Source organism: Pseudopodoces humilis, chromosome 13 (assembly GCF_049639895.1).
Source record: "Pseudopodoces humilis isolate 2021_Gansu_Grassland_sample_001 chromosome 13, ASM4963989v1, whole genome shotgun sequence".
Classification (NCBI taxonomy): Eukaryota; Metazoa; Chordata; class Aves; order Passeriformes; family Paridae; genus Pseudopodoces; species Pseudopodoces humilis.
In genome coordinates this window covers 7459853-7475548 of record NC_142212.1, presented here as the reverse complement: position 1 = coordinate 7475548, position 15696 = coordinate 7459853, and the positions used below count along the sequence as shown (strand labels likewise).

The window sequence follows — 15696 nt, the reverse complement described above, 5'->3', positions numbered from 1 at the left end:
TCAAGTATCCATGCATTAAAAAATAACAAATTCACCTGCACAGAATTCTTGAAATTTCTTTTTAAAGGCCATGTGCATTATTCAGTTGGCAACAAAGGGATAAGATATCATCACCAATTCCAAGTCCGCAAACCCATGAAATACTGGACACCTGCAGGAGCTCTTACAGTGAAGTAAAAACTCTATTTTTTCACATTCCAAACAATGAACACACTTAGAATTTTGTGCTCTACATCTACCCCTACTTAACTGCTGAAATTACTCAGTTATTTCATTAAACTTTTATACTCTCACATGTTTAGTGCATATTTTCTATAGACTTGTTATTTGCTTACTGAATAAGAGCATTGAAAGTGTACAAAATTATTTCAACACTGCAAATACACATCAGTGTGGTTTCAAGCATTCTTAATCACTGCAAAGATTAAAAACCACTTATATCAAGTACACATTTACTCAGTTCCACAGGGATCATTTACTCTTTGAGTAATTTTGGAGTAACTTTTTGAGTAAAAATGAATAATTATTCAGAATTGGCACTTGAGTGTAAATAACCAACCATCCAGAGACTGTCCATGGTCTTCTTAGCTGATTCAGAACAATAACATTAATATAATTTATCTAGAAAATTATTTATGGTTCAATACATTCTGAGTCATAAAGAAGGATTGGAAAAAAGCCCAGCATCTACATGCAACATCAAAGATATTGCAGCAGAGACCATAGTCCTTAGTTAATTTCAGGAAAAAGTACAAGATGTCACAACAACCTTGGTTTGTCTTCATTATATCAGCTTTGCTCTGCCATGAGCATTCTGAAAGGGTAAACAAGACTCCTGCGTTTACCGTCCAGACTGGCACTGACTTTTCACACAATCCAGTCGCTGGCCGTTTCTCAGGGAATTATGAGATACTCTCACCAGCAGCACGTTTTAACGCAGTTTAGTCACAACACGCACTACATCAGCATATCCTGAAGATATTCAGAGGACAAAGCCAATAGAGAAGTAACTTGTCTGAGTTATATTGTGGAAATATTAATTCTTCTGCCTACCTAGTGGGAAACCGTTCAGCATTAAGATTGAACACACACTTATCAATGATACAACCAAACCCGAAACCCGTCACTGCTGAGGTAATGAATCAGTCAACACAGACCGGCCCGGCGGGACAGCGCGTTTGCTGCTCTCCCTTCCAAGGCAAGGCTTTCTGCTGGAAACTCGCCTTGCACAGGTAAGGATCGCAATGAAAGCCTTTGGCTGCAAATTCCAGCTCAGCTTTCACGGACTGCCTTCGAGCGCAGCGCCCAGCGCTCACACACACAGAGATACCGTGCGGGGCACGGAGCGGGGACACCTGGGGCTTTCATCCCCAGCCTCGCTGCAGCTCCCAGCGCTTCCTCTGGAAAGCTTTCACAGCCGAGAGTGGGGGAAACGTTTTTTTCCGCCCCACTAAGAGCGGGGTGAAGTTGGAGCGCTCCGGGAAGGAGCGTGGTGAGGTCGCCTCAGCGCGGGGCTGGGTCTGGCCCGCGGCCCGGAGCCGGCGGTAAACCCATCCCGGGGGAACCTGGCCGAGCCGGCAGCCCCGTCCCGGGGGAACCTGGCCTAGCCGGCGGCAAACCCATCCCGGGGGAACCTGGCCGAGCCGGGGCACTGGCGGAGCCTGCAGGGTGCGGGAGCTGCGGGGCAGCGCAGCCGCCCGGAGACTCCGGCGGGATGGGCGAGGCTGAGGACTTCGCCCGGTGCCCCTCTGGGCGCTTTCGAAACGGCGTGAAGCCGCTCCAGCACATCCTGCACAGCGGCCAAAGGGTGCGTTCCGGGGGGAAGTCCCAGCCGAGCTCTCCCTCCGCGGCCCCGCGCTCGCAGGGACCACCCCGCGCTCCGCCCGCCGCGCTGGGCGGCGGCTGCCGAGGGTCGGCGGCAGCCCCCACACACAGCGGCCTCCCCAGCCTGGGCTGAGACAGACGCGGCCTGTGGGTGCCCCGTGGACCGGGACAGACCCATCTCCCTCCCGCTCCGCGGTCCAGGAGCGGTGCAGGAGGCCCCAGAGCTCACAGACACGCTTGTGCACAGAGCAGGAAGCAGGGAGGTAAGTCGGCTTCAACACTTTCAGCCCTGGAAGTGAAACTCGCCACAAAGTTTTTGAAAGTGAATGAACTTTCTCCACAGCAGGACGGAAGGGAAAGTTAGTCCGAAACATTCTGCAGCAGATACATTTAAACCTGTTACACAGCCTGCAGCAGGGAAAAACAAACAGACAAACAAAAAGCAGCCTGAGGAGCTCTTCCTCCTGCATTTTACACAGCCAGGCCCGACGGCATTTGGTGGTAACATGAAGGGTTAATGTCCTGACAAAGCCCCATTGTTCCTCTGCACTGTGTTGTCTATGTTGTGGACATCCCTGGGAGAGGGTCATGTTTTACATCTGCCAAAGAGGATATTCTTGTTTCTCCTCTGTAAACAGAAAAGAATAAGTGTTTCAGGCACAGTGACCCTCTCCTTTTCGTTTCAAAATCAGTTTAGAAGAAATGGGGTAGGATAGTGCTCATGCAGAGGGACCACTGAAAGAGGAGAGTGGATGTGAATCAATATGGCAAAAAGAATTGTGCATTGAAACTAGCATTTTAGTCCACTGAAATTACTGTTTTAATCCATTCAATCAAAACGTGTGCTAGATTTATATTAAATGAGTGACTTGATTTTTGACCTCTGCACTTCAGAACTCAAAAGCACCAAGGTTTGTGAATCATCTACACACTGACTGCCAAAGCCACTTGACTGTTACAGCCAGGACACTGCTGACTGACTTCACTCCCAGCTCTCTTTGCATGATAAAAATTCCCTCAGGTGTTATTCTGCCAGTCCTGTTCCAGTGGAAGTAAAAAAACAACAAAATGAGAAGAAAACCATGAAATAACATCTAACTATATAGCTGAAAAATATAAGGTGGAGAAGATTTAAAATGTACTACTTAAGTTACTTAAAAGAAACATTAGGTTTAGTTTTCTTGGTTGGCAGTTCAGCCTTCTATCCCAGACTGAGCGTGACCTGTCTTGAGTCCCTTAGAGAAGTCTTCACATATAACCCCAGACAGAGTTGCAGTTGTAGGTACCCATGGATTACATCAGCCTGATACAGTATTCAGAAATGTGTTACAATGACACAAAGAGCCCCAACACCTGGTTTCAGAATTCCACTGCCCACCTCTAGCTAACCAGTGTATGGTTAGCTGTATTATTATACTGTAGCAACAGAGTTTTCCTGCCGAGATGCTCCTGCTTTCCTGGGTCTTGTACTCGGGCACAGGCCCTCCTGAACAGCAGCTTCGTAAATACAAGCTTTTTTAAAACGAGTTCCAGATTTTGAAGCTCTACTGCAATACATTGTATTTTTTGGGAGTGTATTTTATGTTGCTGTCATATGCGTTTCTGCAACTCTGCTCACTGATTACTGAGGAACATTTTACTAGATGTTCATAAAGAGGTCATGACATAGGGGAGGCCCAGAAAAAGACATCCAGTAAGGTCCAAAAGATGTTTTTTGTAGGTAGTAAGTCCTACCCCTGTAGGACCACAACATATAAACCTCCCTATTTCTACCCTCTTTCCTTTTGACACAGCCACTGCAAAATTTAGAAGTGTTGGCCATAAAATTATAGTTCCCTACTGAGACAGTATCTTTCCCAGATTACCAGGGCCCAGGCCCATATTCTATCAACCCCTTCACCAATCTGCTGCTCCTGTACCAATAAAGTCCTGTGGCCCACCAGGTCTGCAGGTTAAACACAGGTACTACAAAACCATAACCCTCCTCACCACAACCAAAACAAGTAAAAAAACCTCTCAACCTTTGCATCCTCTGCTGTATCACAAGAAGCTGATAAACCTTTTTCTTCAAGAAAGAATCCTTTAATAGACTTCACCTGAAGAAAAAAAAAACCCCCTTGACACTGTCCCCATCTTCAGCTGGGAACGATTTTGAATTGTTTTCCATGTAAGGAGAATCAGCTGTGCAAACTTTAGGCTCAACATCTTTTTTTTTTTTTTTTATAGAACAAATTGTTCTCCATGTCTGGTTGTTCATTCAGAAGTTCTGGGGTTTGTAGCCCCAAACAAGTTTATTTCAAGTTTTTCTAAGAAAGGCCAGAGAGTTATGCTTCTTTCCATCTGTTCCCCAAGAGTAAAGGAACATACTTTTGAAAATGGGATTGTGTATAAAATTGTAATTGTACATGAAAATTTTTAACATTAAGCAGCAATTTACACCTAATTTTGTTACAGAGGATTCAACATATTTCAGGAGAATGCTTGCTTATCTCTTCAGCTGGACAGTGCTGGAAGAGATAAATGTAATGGACCCTGGATAAGTTGCTTTCTCTAGAATACCTAACAGCTTAGACATTGGCCAGGAAGCAGTATTATTTACTGCCCAAGGACACCCCATTTCACTAATTGTGTAGACCAGAAGGAACAGTTTCAGGGGGAGAGAGCAGGAGAAGCCCTTCAGGCTGGACAGCAGGCCTGTGACACACAGAAAACCTGGCACTGAGTGCCTGTGCCCGAACTAGTGCAACACAGAGATAAACCTGTGGTACTTCCAAGGCTCACTAGCTTCTCTGAAAGTAAAAAACTTGTCATTCCTACTCAGCCTAAGGATCTGGTGGTGTTAGATTGTACCTGTACTCTTGAAAGTTTAGTAGAAAGGCACAGATGAACAGATTTTGCTGTTCCCTGGGTTAGGAGACACACCTGCAAGGGTAGTTGGAAATGAGTTTGTTACATGTTTGTTTTGTGGAGACACTCTCTGGCAGAATGTGCGGTGAGAATACTCATCATTTCCATTGTGAATTGCCTTGTGTGATATCACAGAGAAGTTTTTGAAATTGTTATTGTTCTTGAATTCTTGCCTATTAGAGATGGATAAAGAGAAACTACAAGTAATGCAAAAGTTTCCGCCTCTTATGGGTTTGACAAATACTTGAAAATGTTCATCTACCCCAGGATCCAGAAGCAAAGCAAAATCAGACTACATATAATATAGGGTAGTATATTTGACTGCTGCATAGACCTCATTAAAAGAATAAAAAGACAGTAAATGGTTACTGGTTTACCAACATTGTTATTAATTTTTTGGATAGTGAAAATGGGTAAAGTATATACCGTTGTCACCTAAAAATGACTGACATTTTAGAGGTAGTAATGCTTACATCTTAATTGGTATCTTTGGGTTTTTTTCTAGGGTAAACCACTGGATTTTTGACAGAAATTCTGCAAAAGTGACTGTCACTAAAGATGTCATATTTAATGAAAGGATTTAAAGGTCACAGTCCTGTGATGTGCAAAGTAGCAGGAAACCTGTTTAAAGCACACACATTAAAGAACACATTAGGCATCAGTGAACAACAATTCAAAATTTCACGTGCATCATCTCAGCTGAGCTCTGAGAAGGCAAACTCTTATAGCTACATCATTGTAGGAGCTGGCTCAGCGGGCTGTGTATTGGCCAACAGGCTGACAGAGGACCCGCAGAGTTCCGTGCTGCTTTTGGAAGCGGGCCCTAAAGACACCCTGCTCGGCAGTACAAGGCTGATGTGGAAGATCCACATGCCGGCTGCGCTAACCTACAACCTGTGCGATGAGAAGTACAACTGGTACTACCACACGAGAGCCCAGCGGCACATGGATAACCGGGTGCTGTACTGGCCCCGGGGCAGGGTGTGGGGCGGCTCCTCCTCCCTCAATGCCATGGTTTACATCCGCGGGCACGCCGAGGATTACAACCGCTGGAGCAGGGAGGGGGCTCCGGGCTGGGACTACGAGCATTGCCTGCCCTATTTCAAGAAGGCACAGACGCACGAACTGGGGCCGGATCGGTACAGAGGTGGGAGCGGGCCCCTGCACGTGTCCAGAGGGAAAACAAACCATCCCCTCCATCGGGCGTTCCTGGAGGCAGCCCAGCAGGCCGGGTACCCCTTCACGGATGACATGAATGGATATCAGCAGGAGGGCTTTGGCTGGATGGACATGACCATACACCGAGGTAAAACATAAAGGGGTCCTCAAGTAATTTCTATTTCTGACCCAGAAATGATTTTGAAGTACGGATGTGTAATCTGCACTGAATGCCATTTGAGTGTTTAGGTTAGTAGCCAGCTGTGGCACTCTGTACTTACACCCCACTCAGCAGTTTGCTGTCGGTGTGCTGTGCATTTCATTGCAAGTTGCAGTGGTAGGAAAGTCCTGATTCTCAGTTAAATTCTGCCATTCTGAAATTTGCTTTGTTAAAATAATATCTTTAACTGTTATATCAAATCACATTTTCTTTGAACTCTATAAACTCTGTGAAGACTTTCCCTCTGTGGAAATCCTGGTGGTTATTGGCCAAAATCTGAAGCATCCTGAGCATGACTATTTTGATGTTTAATGTAAATATACATTGTAGGTCAAAGATGGAGCACAGCTAGTGCTTATCTTCGCCCAGCCATATCACGCCCAAATTTCTCAGTTGCAGAGAAGACACTTGTAACAAAAATCTTGTTCCAAGGAACAAAATGCATTGGTGTTGAGTATGTGAAAAATGGGCAAAGGAAAAAGGTAAGAGATTTTTAATTTCTAGTATGAAAGGTATGAATCAAAGCTAAATTATATAATTTTTAAAAAGTCTATTAAAAATGGAACTTTACTGTGCAAAATGTTCTTTTTTTTAGAGGTTATATTGTTTCTTTCAGTATATGATTCCTTGTCAGTTATCTTACAGTGGGTGATATTCCAGTGGTACTGATTTAGAGATTAACTTCGTCATCCCATGTCCATCTCCCAGTGCTGAGGGGACAGGCCATAACTTGATGTTACACAGAGTGTTGTGTAAGATGTCTGACTGGAGCCTGTGGTGCAACCGTGCCCTGTCCCAGCACATTCACCAGAGTGCTGCAATGGGGATGTTTCTGAAAAACAAGTCTGGCAGAGGAAAATCTGTTAAAGCCAGATACTGAAATCTGAATGGCTCAAGGGATAGATGATAAATCTTGCCTTATGGCTGGCTGTGGAATGAGTATTTCTGAGTTTCAGTTCAACTTCCACTGAAAATGTGATTGTGTAGGAGGAAGATTGAATTGTCATTACAAAACTCTGTGGTTCATTTTATGCCTCTTTCAATCCACTGACTTTTGTAAGACCTAAACCGTCCTCACTTCCCTTAAGAGCTGATTATGGACTGGTCTGTAACTAGGATATTGCCCAAAAGGGGTTTGTCTGCTAATAACCTAAAATATTTAGTCACAAATTATTATAAAAAAATTACAAAGTGTAATAATAATATCCTAGAGAGAGCTGAGTATAAGTCTTGATGGTTTGAATTCAGTAAGCCTTATAAAGCAGCAGACAAGTTCTGTGATTGAGTACCTGCCAGTATAAATAAGCTGTTCTTTGATTTTCTAAAGAACAGATCAAATCTGCTGCTTTCTAACTGGATTGCAAATTATAATCATTTTACCGATATGAAATAGAAGTTGCAGAAACTGTAACTGATTTCATAAGCTATTAAATTTCTGTGAAAACAGTAACTCTAATTGCTGTTCTTGTGCCATTATCAAGATCAATTTTGTTGAAGTCTTGGAAACCCAATTACACATGATCAAAGATTTTCCTAACTCTGGACCATTTAATTGTGAAATTCTGCAATTGCTATGAATTTTCATGCATATTAATACATGTATGAATTCTACATAGTGAATAATATATATTTATATCATGTATTGTACAAAATACACCTTCAAAGTATTTTCCCTCCTTCTCTCTCCCCTACTCCCCCGACCCCAGCATCAAAACTGCAGAATTAGTCTGCTTTTACTTTCTGAAAAATTTTATACCCATCAGGATGGAAGAACTAATAATTTTATTGCATTATAAACATCAAGGTGAAGCAACTGACGAGACTGAAGTGTTTTTGTTTTTACAGTCTATTTTAGATAGAATCTCTTTTACGTCAATCAACAACATAGTGAAAAGATCACCAAACCTGATTCAAAAATGATTCAAAACCTATTCACCAGCCAGTGACTTGTTATTTGTCTTACACTGAAGTCCTGGAGAACTCCCAGGTCCTCAGTAAGCTCTCTGACAAAAGTAGGAAAGGTAGACTGAAGATTTTTAAGTCTAGAATCAAGCAGAAAAGTATATTTATACTTTATATTTCATATAAAGGATGATATATTTTCATATAAAGGATGTTTTAATTTTTTATTTTCATATATTTTCATATAAAGGATGTTTTAATGTATTATAGACTAACCCAAAAAAAGTGTATCAAAGTCACTTTTCCCTCTTAGCATGTTAGCTGTGACATTTTGAAAAACTCTGTGTGGGCTAGGAATAACTACAGTGCTGACTTTGCAGTGGGTTTAGACTGAGCAAGCATCATTTGAATGCTGCTCTGAGCAAACTGGTACCAGTTCTGTGTGTACCATAAAAAATGTAAATAAGTTTGTCCATGCAAAATACAGCTCTAGGTACTGATTCGACAGACTCTGACAAGGTGTTTATTAGTCTTAGCACACTAAAGATTTCCCAGAGCAAAGCAATAATAAATAAAAGATAACAGCACTGGCCATCTGTTGGCCATATGGGATAAATAGTGGCAAAATTATTATTATTATTATTATTATTATTATTATTATTACACTTGGATGTTGCTGTAGCAACAATCTCATTTGCCATCATTCTGTACAGCTGAGGTGTCATTCAGAAAGGACAGGATTACAAATTAGTATGCATTCCATGCTAATCTGTTAAAACTCCAAGTCAAAGGTAGGGGAATAATTCAGCAGCCTGTATCATGACCAGCTCAGGGCTCAGGCCAAACCATTTGACGACAAGACTGTCAGCAAAACAAAATCTATGCTTGCAGTCAATTTAATCAGTAGTGCTTTAGTGAATGGAGGGGCTTTTGAGGACTACCATGAAATCAAACTTGGTTGATTAAAAAAATATAAGTTCTTGAGAATTTTTGAGCTTTGACCATGTCTATGAATTTCAAATCTTCCTTAGGAGTTTCAGTTTTAATTTATAAAGAGTTACTGAAAATGGCAGAGAAGCTTAGCTGCCTGATCCGAGTGCCACAGGTACCTTTTCCCTGACAAGTAGGACAGGAGCTGGGCTGAATGTTTCTGTGCCATACAGTTTGAATGGATTGTAAAGATGGGAATAAATACAGGAATGATCAAAGTAAAAGCTTGATTACTCCTCTCTGTGGAAAATTCTGACAAGACAGGAATACATTTAAATGAGAAAAATGTGAGGGAAGGGTGTCTAATCTGTTCCAGAGCAGAATATCCAAAGAGCAGTCCCTGAGCTTGCATTCAGCTCAGGCTTAATAATCTTAGGGCTTTTGTGCTCACTTCCTTTTAGGTTTTTGCCAATAAGGAAGTTATTTTAAGTGGAGGTGCCATAAATTCTCCCCAGCTGCTTATGTTGTCTGGAATTGGAAATGCAGATGATCTAAAAAAACTCGGGATCCCTGTTGTTTGCCATCTTCCTGGTAATTTTTTTTTCTTCTTTCATCTTCCTATGGATGCAAGTGAACAACCATTAAATTAAATTAATCATAAAATTGAGTTTTCTTTATATCAAGTTACAAAACACATGTTGAAGACATGTTTGTTACAAATCATTGGAAAGATGTATTGATTTTGTACAAATCAGTGGAAACATGCATTGATTTTAGAACTAAGCAACAAACTCCTACTCTTCCTTCACCACATTTGACAGTGAAAAATGCCTTTCTGAAGGCGTATTTTTATAGTTAAGCAGCACACTTTTCATTATGAGTTTTGAATTAGTTTTGATCCACAACAGATTGTATAAACTCCCACTGATATAAATATTCAAATATAGAAGAAATAACATGAACTTTTCCTTAAAGCTAAAGAAGTAAGCACCGTATTTAGAAGCTATATCTGGCAATATTAGAACAACTGATTTAACTTCCTATTTTCATTCTTGTTATGCTATGTTTATCTCAAACCTTATTCTGACATGAGCAAAAGGCTAATGTGGCTCATGGCCTTGGTCTGTGTCATCACTGCCCTTGCAAGAGGTTCCCTGCTTGAAACACAGTGGGCAATGCTTCTGTGTGAAATAACATTTTTTTCCCTCTCACTTTCTTCTCCCTCCCCCCTTTCAGGAGTAGGCCAGAACCTTCAAGATCATTTAGAAGTGTATGTCCAGCAAAAGTGCACCAAACCTATTACTCTCTATAGTGCACAAAAGCCACTTAACATGGTGAGGATTGGTCTGGAATGGCTTTGGAAATTTACAGGTATGAAGCAACGTGTGCATTCATTCTACCATTGACTGAGTTAGAATTATGACAGCCTTTTATCTGTGAGTTTTATAGTCTGGGAGCTTTAATATATAATCTTTTTCATGTTCTGGGAAATAACTGGAACTTGCAAATGGGCTTGAACTATTTCATTTCCTCTACACTGGAATATTTTCAAGTTTTTGTATCTTTGGAATGAAGGAAATCATTATACACCACTTTTAGTATTCCTAGATCTCGTGCAAAGACAAGTTCTACATTTTAAAATCAGTGCTACTAAGAAAAGCTATTGCAAAAAAGATGGAGAAAATATTCTATTTTAAATCAATGTGGTGTCAATAAAACATATTGTTGAAGTGACTTAAGTTTTCTGTATAATTATCTCAAAAAAAATTGTTTGTTGCTCTGATCAGAATCCCTTTGGCCTGCAAGTAAATGTTAGTAGACTTACCTTAAAATGACACAAGTATTTTACAGTACCTGGGTTGTACCTTAAGAATAATCTGTTAACATAACCCTTGATGTCAGTTAAATAGCTTGGCCAAAGTCGTGCTCTACATCACTTGCTGAATTATGTTATTATTTGGCAACTTATTCTGGGTATATGTGGCTTTTTACCATGCAAGTAAATATTGAGGGCTAGCTCACAGTTTTAAACAGAAATTAAAATAACATAAGGCAGATTGCAGGGCTTTCATCTTTCCCTTCAGGGCAGGCACTGTGGATGGCTCTGCCTTTTCCATGTGACGGATGGGATAACTGGAGTGCACGTCACGGAGGGAGCAGTGCAGGAATATCAGCATGTGCAGCCAGTTCCCTGCACACCTGTTAGGATCCAAATCTGCTTCTGGAGACAGACCCTTGGCCTGCCAGTTACAGTGAGATAACTGTAACACCCCCACTCTCAGACCAGTGGGATTTCCCAAGTTATGTGTATTTACATTTATCCAGGAATTAAAAAGCAGATGAAAGCGATGCACACTCCTTAAACTATGAGCCGTTCATGACGGATTTGCATTCCTTGCAATTGACCCTGGACATAGAAATCATTCACAGTAGTGCAACTAAGGGTTAACAACAAGTGGACTTGTTACTCTTCCGAGGTATTTAATGGCATCTTCTCCCTCCTCTGCGCTCTCTAGGTGAGGGAGCCACTGCCCACTTAGAATCTGGTGGTTTCATCCGAAGCGAAGCAGGGGTTCCTCACCCCGACATTCAGTTCCACTTTCTTCCTTCTCAGGTGATTGACCATGGCCGGGTTGCTTCCACAATGGAAGCTTACCAGGTGAGTTGGAGAGAATGTGCCAGTAAGGTTTTCTAGACATTGGCACAGAGCTTTATGCTCCATTATAGATGTTGATAATTTGGCTATATACTGAAAAATATTTTTTTCAGTATAATATGAAACTGACTGCTTAACCTCCTTCATTGGGGAAAAAAACACAGCCTTGTTATTTGATATTGCCACCAAATTTATGTTAGTTTTTATCTCTGGGAAAGAAGGCAAGAACTGAATTAAGTATTCACTCTACTGAAGTGCCCTAGAGCTGTGGGTTAGGACACAATTTTGTAGTGGAATCAGGTGTCCCCTGTTCCACTGTAGTTTAGACAAAGGTTTAAGTGAAAATGTATAGAAACACACATTTATTCACTGGCACAAATCCAAGCCCATTTTCAGATTATCATCTTGATCCAAAACTGAATTCCAGTTCTGGGGAACTGTCTCTGAATATATGTGTTTTTCCTTGTTAATCTCTTTCCTTCAGAGGCATAATAATTTGGTCCAGTTGCTGATTGTATTAGAGTGCTCTGATACTACTAAATGGGAATGGTTGTATTTTAAATGAAAAGAGCAGCTGTGACTTGATGTGACAGGCATATTTCCTCCCTGCAATGGAACTACATATTTACAAAAGAAATTATATAAAATGGAAAACTTTTCAATGGTATTTTCCACTATCTCTGGTTAATGTTTACATTTGCTGAATTTGTAGTCTGTCTAAATTAAAAAAAAAAAAAACAAACAAAAAAAACCCATGCTGAGTTTGGAAGTAGATCAGGTGGGATTGTGTCATGAGTACAGTGTGGGTGTTGCAGGTCCACGTGGGACCCATGAGGAGCACAAGTGTCGGCTGGCTGAAGCTGAAGAGCTCAGACCCAAACGAGCACCCCATCATTGAGCCCAACTACCTGTCAACAGGTAAATGCAGCCTCTCCTTGCTCTGGTGTCAGCTTATTTCCCACCTGTTCCAGTAGCTGATTTTTGTACCTACTCAATACCAGTTCAGAAGTGCTGGTTGGTACATCGTTATTTATTTTTCATTTATAACTAAGTCAACTAGTATGAAAAGAGGTGATTATGCAAAGCATTGTGTAAACTAGGAAGAATTTCCTGTTGGGGATGACATCGGAATTGTCAGTATCTGCTATGTCTTGCTGTTTGTTTCATGCCCACCTCTGCTTGTGAAGGAATGAATTTCTTTTGCTTCTTTGTGCTGAGACTATTTTCCTTTTCCTAGACAGTGGGTACAGCAAGATAAAGTGCAATTTCTCATAGTTCACATCTTCTCTTTTGGGGTTGTGCAATATAAGTGACAGTTTTGTTCACAATGAATGTAAATATCTGTGACTTTGAAAAATATTCTGCTTTATTATGGCTTTCAGCAAGAAGTGAGAGACTTTCCTTCCAGCCTTTTTTCTGCAATGCTGCTTTTTTCTGTTTTGCATTACTGCTAAATTAAATATGTACAATTTTTTTATTTTCTCTCTATACAGAAAGAGATATTTGGGAGTTCCGCCAGTGCGTCAAGCTGACCAGAGAGATCTTTGCTCAGAAAGCTTTTGAAAAATTTCGTGGGCCTGAACTTCAACCAGGAAGTCATGTTCAATCTGACAAAGAAATAGATGCTTTCATAAGGCAGAAGGCTGATAGCGCTTATCATCCTTCCTGCACCTGTAAAATGGGTCAGCCTTCAGACAGCACTGCTGTAGTGGATCCCCAAACAAAAGTAATTGGTGTTGAAAACCTGAGAGTAGTTGATGCTTCAATAATGCCCAGTGTTGTCACTGGAAACCTGAATGCCCCAACTATCATGATAGCAGAGAAAGCTGCAGATATAATTAAGGGTCTCCCATCACTTCAGGAGAAAAATGTTCCTGTATATAAGCCCAAGACCTTGGAAACACAGAGATAAGTAAATGTTCTCATCCTTTCATAAAATTTGCTATTTAGGCTTTCATCCGTATGTTGGTATCTCATACTGAATCATGAAAAACAACATATCCTATTAAAATAACTATTAATTTCAATTTTTTTTTGGTATCTACTGTTCTTTTAATCAGTCGGCTTAAGTTCCTTTTTTAGAATTATGGAATATACTGAGTTTGAAGTGACGAATCAGGATCACTGAGTGCAAGCTCTGGCCCTGTGCAGGCCACTCCAAGAATCATAAATCTAGTTAAATATGACCTTCTGTGGTAAATTCAAATTTTCTGTTGGAGAGAAGTTGTTTCTGAATGACAAGATGGTTGTACACATCAGTGAGAAATACCACACGATTGCACAAGGGATGGAAGAGATTTATGTGTGCTATTTTGAAAATGATTTTGTTATTTGATGAATTCAGACCATCTGAACTTCATGTTCAAGAGCTGAATTAGTTTGTATCAGAATTCATAGGAAATGGAGGAACCTGCATGTGCTCAGAATTTGTCAAATGTAGTTTTTACAAAAGGGATGCATGATTCACAAATCCTCACTCAAAGTTAGATTTCACTAAGCTCAGCAGTCTCCAACTGTATAGCATTCAGGGAGAAGACACAGTGTATTTATTGGAAACTTATTTTGCTAAAAAATGCAGAACTGGAGTTGATATTTATAAAAATCTACTGGAAAATTGTTATTTCTGGCTTGCTTTTTTTTTTTTCCCACAAGGAGCTTAGTAGAATTCTTCTCACAATTTAAGCTGATGTAGTTGTACCACTCTAGCAGTAAGAGATCTGCTCTTCCTATAACATCTTTAAAGTGACTGGTCTTGGCTCAGATGATTGTTTACAAATTACAATTAAAATGAAATGTTACTCACAATAACTGTATAAGGTCAGATATTGATGATGTGGGAAGAGGTCTTTTTAAATTAGAAGGCAAATATCTTATTCAGTGAACCACTGCTATATTCTAGTTAGGACTTGAAGCTTTGCTTTTTTTAATTTTCGGATGTGTAAGTTAAGATACTTGAACTTTCATGGCTGTTTTGGGTGTCAAACTAACTGTCAGGTACTGATTTAAAAAAAAGAAACTAAAGAAACTGAACTGACTGAAAGAAGGTGATTCCATTGATTATTTTGTATTTATTAAGTATTCCAAAGTAACTTCTGACTAAGCAGATGTCAAATCATAAAGTAAAAGCTTCTGTAGCCTAAGACTGCTCAGGAGTTGTGGCAAAGAGAATAAGCATTTTTTCAGAAAGAAAGAATGGAATTTTACACCGTTTTAACAGACTGTAGAAAACCTTGCTGACTCAGATGTTGGCTGGAGGGACAACTGCAGATGTTTAAGGCAGATACTTGTACCTGCTCTCTGTGAGGCAATGACTGGAAGCTCTGCTGAAGGAAAGGACTTAATTCCTTACAGCATCTGCATAAACATAAACAAAACCACTGAAGATGGAAGATGACAGCACTGAACTCTGCTCCAAAAGAAACAGGTAAACCCTTTCTGTGTATGTGATGCCTTCTTTTGAAATGAGGGGAGGAACAAGAATATTTCACATCATAGGTGATCAATTAGCAGAGTTAAGGAGACAATCCATCTAGTGCAACTTTTCTGTACTTCCTAATGGCAAATTATTCTTTCTCACCACTTATGTTTGTGATATTTCTCTTTAAAGATATTCAGTAAGTTCTAGTGTCATTTGGAATACAATTGGGATATTTTAAGTTATATACACTGGCGAGACTTACCACAGTCCTGTGCGGGTGAGAAGGGAGGCGATTTGGCAAGATGAGACACTGAAGTTCCTGCATTTGCAGAATTACAACATGGGTTTCCACTCAAGGCATGCAAGATGGGAATTGTTATTATGCAACTGCAGATGATTAACTAGCCACTGGCTTATGTAACTTACCACTGAACATGCACAGGCCTTTTCTCTGCTCTTACACCAAGCTCTAAAAAGAGGAGTAAATAGCAAGGTTAGGTATCCATGTGTCTGTCTTATGTTCAGGAGACATTGCTGCACTGAGAAATCAGATTAGCAGGCATTTTCTCTGAAACATCATCATCTTTTCTTGCAGTTCTAAGCACAGACATCTTGCAGATTCCTCCCCTTCTAAACACTTAAACAATTTCACTGCTGTAAACTGCAGTTGCTTTATTAATT

The 15696-nt window shown here is 40.5% G+C and overlaps 2 protein-coding genes across 3 annotated transcripts; one reads left to right on the top strand and one right to left on the bottom strand.

The window, feature by feature from the left end:
- Positions 1 to 873: 873 nt before the first annotated feature.
- On the bottom strand, positions 874 to 3893 carry LOC148183219 (uncharacterized). The gene is made up of 2 exons (XM_088062060.1): positions 3846 to 3893; positions 874 to 2452 (listed from the first exon to the last, which is right to left on the bottom strand). The coding sequence occupies exon 2, from the start codon at positions 2412 to 2414 to the stop codon at positions 1365 to 1367; it is 1050 nt and encodes a 349-aa protein (XP_087918186.1). The 5' UTR covers positions 2415 to 2452; positions 3846 to 3893; the 3' UTR covers positions 874 to 1364.
- CHDH (choline dehydrogenase) lies at positions 1950 to 14214 on the top strand. Of its 2 annotated transcripts, none has more exons than XM_088062058.1 (8): positions 1950 to 2087; positions 5237 to 6037; positions 6440 to 6591; positions 9403 to 9532; positions 10178 to 10312; positions 11458 to 11600; positions 12413 to 12515; positions 13091 to 14214. In XM_088062058.1, exons 2-8 carry the CDS (start codon positions 5290 to 5292, stop codon positions 13507 to 13509), a joined length of 1830 nt encoding a protein of 609 aa, XP_087918184.1. In that variant the 5' UTR covers positions 1950 to 2087; positions 5237 to 5289; the 3' UTR covers positions 13510 to 14214. The 2 variants fall into 2 exon arrangements, with proteins under 2 accessions (XP_087918184.1, XP_087918185.1); XM_088062059.1 differs by having other exon boundaries at positions 2035 to 2087; positions 5474 to 6037.
- The last annotated feature ends 1482 nt before the right edge of the window (positions 14215 to 15696 follow it).

Excerpts from the sequence above, each read along its gene's own strand:
- CHDH (XM_088062058.1), top strand. The coding sequence starts at position 5,290 with ATGTCATATTTAATGAAAGGATTTAAAGGTCACAGTCCTGTGATGTGC. Across the intron at positions 10,313-11,457 it reads ATGGCTTTGGAAATTTACAG|GTGAGGGAGCCACTGCCCAC; the intron begins GTATGAAGCAAC and ends TGCGCTCTCTAG. Across the intron at positions 12,516-13,090 it reads GCCCAACTACCTGTCAACAG|AAAGAGATATTTGGGAGTTC; the intron begins GTAAATGCAGCC and ends CTCTCTATACAG.
- LOC148183219 (XM_088062060.1), bottom strand. The coding sequence starts at position 2,414 with ATGACCCTCTCCCAGGGATGTCCACAACATAGACAACACAGTGCAGAG.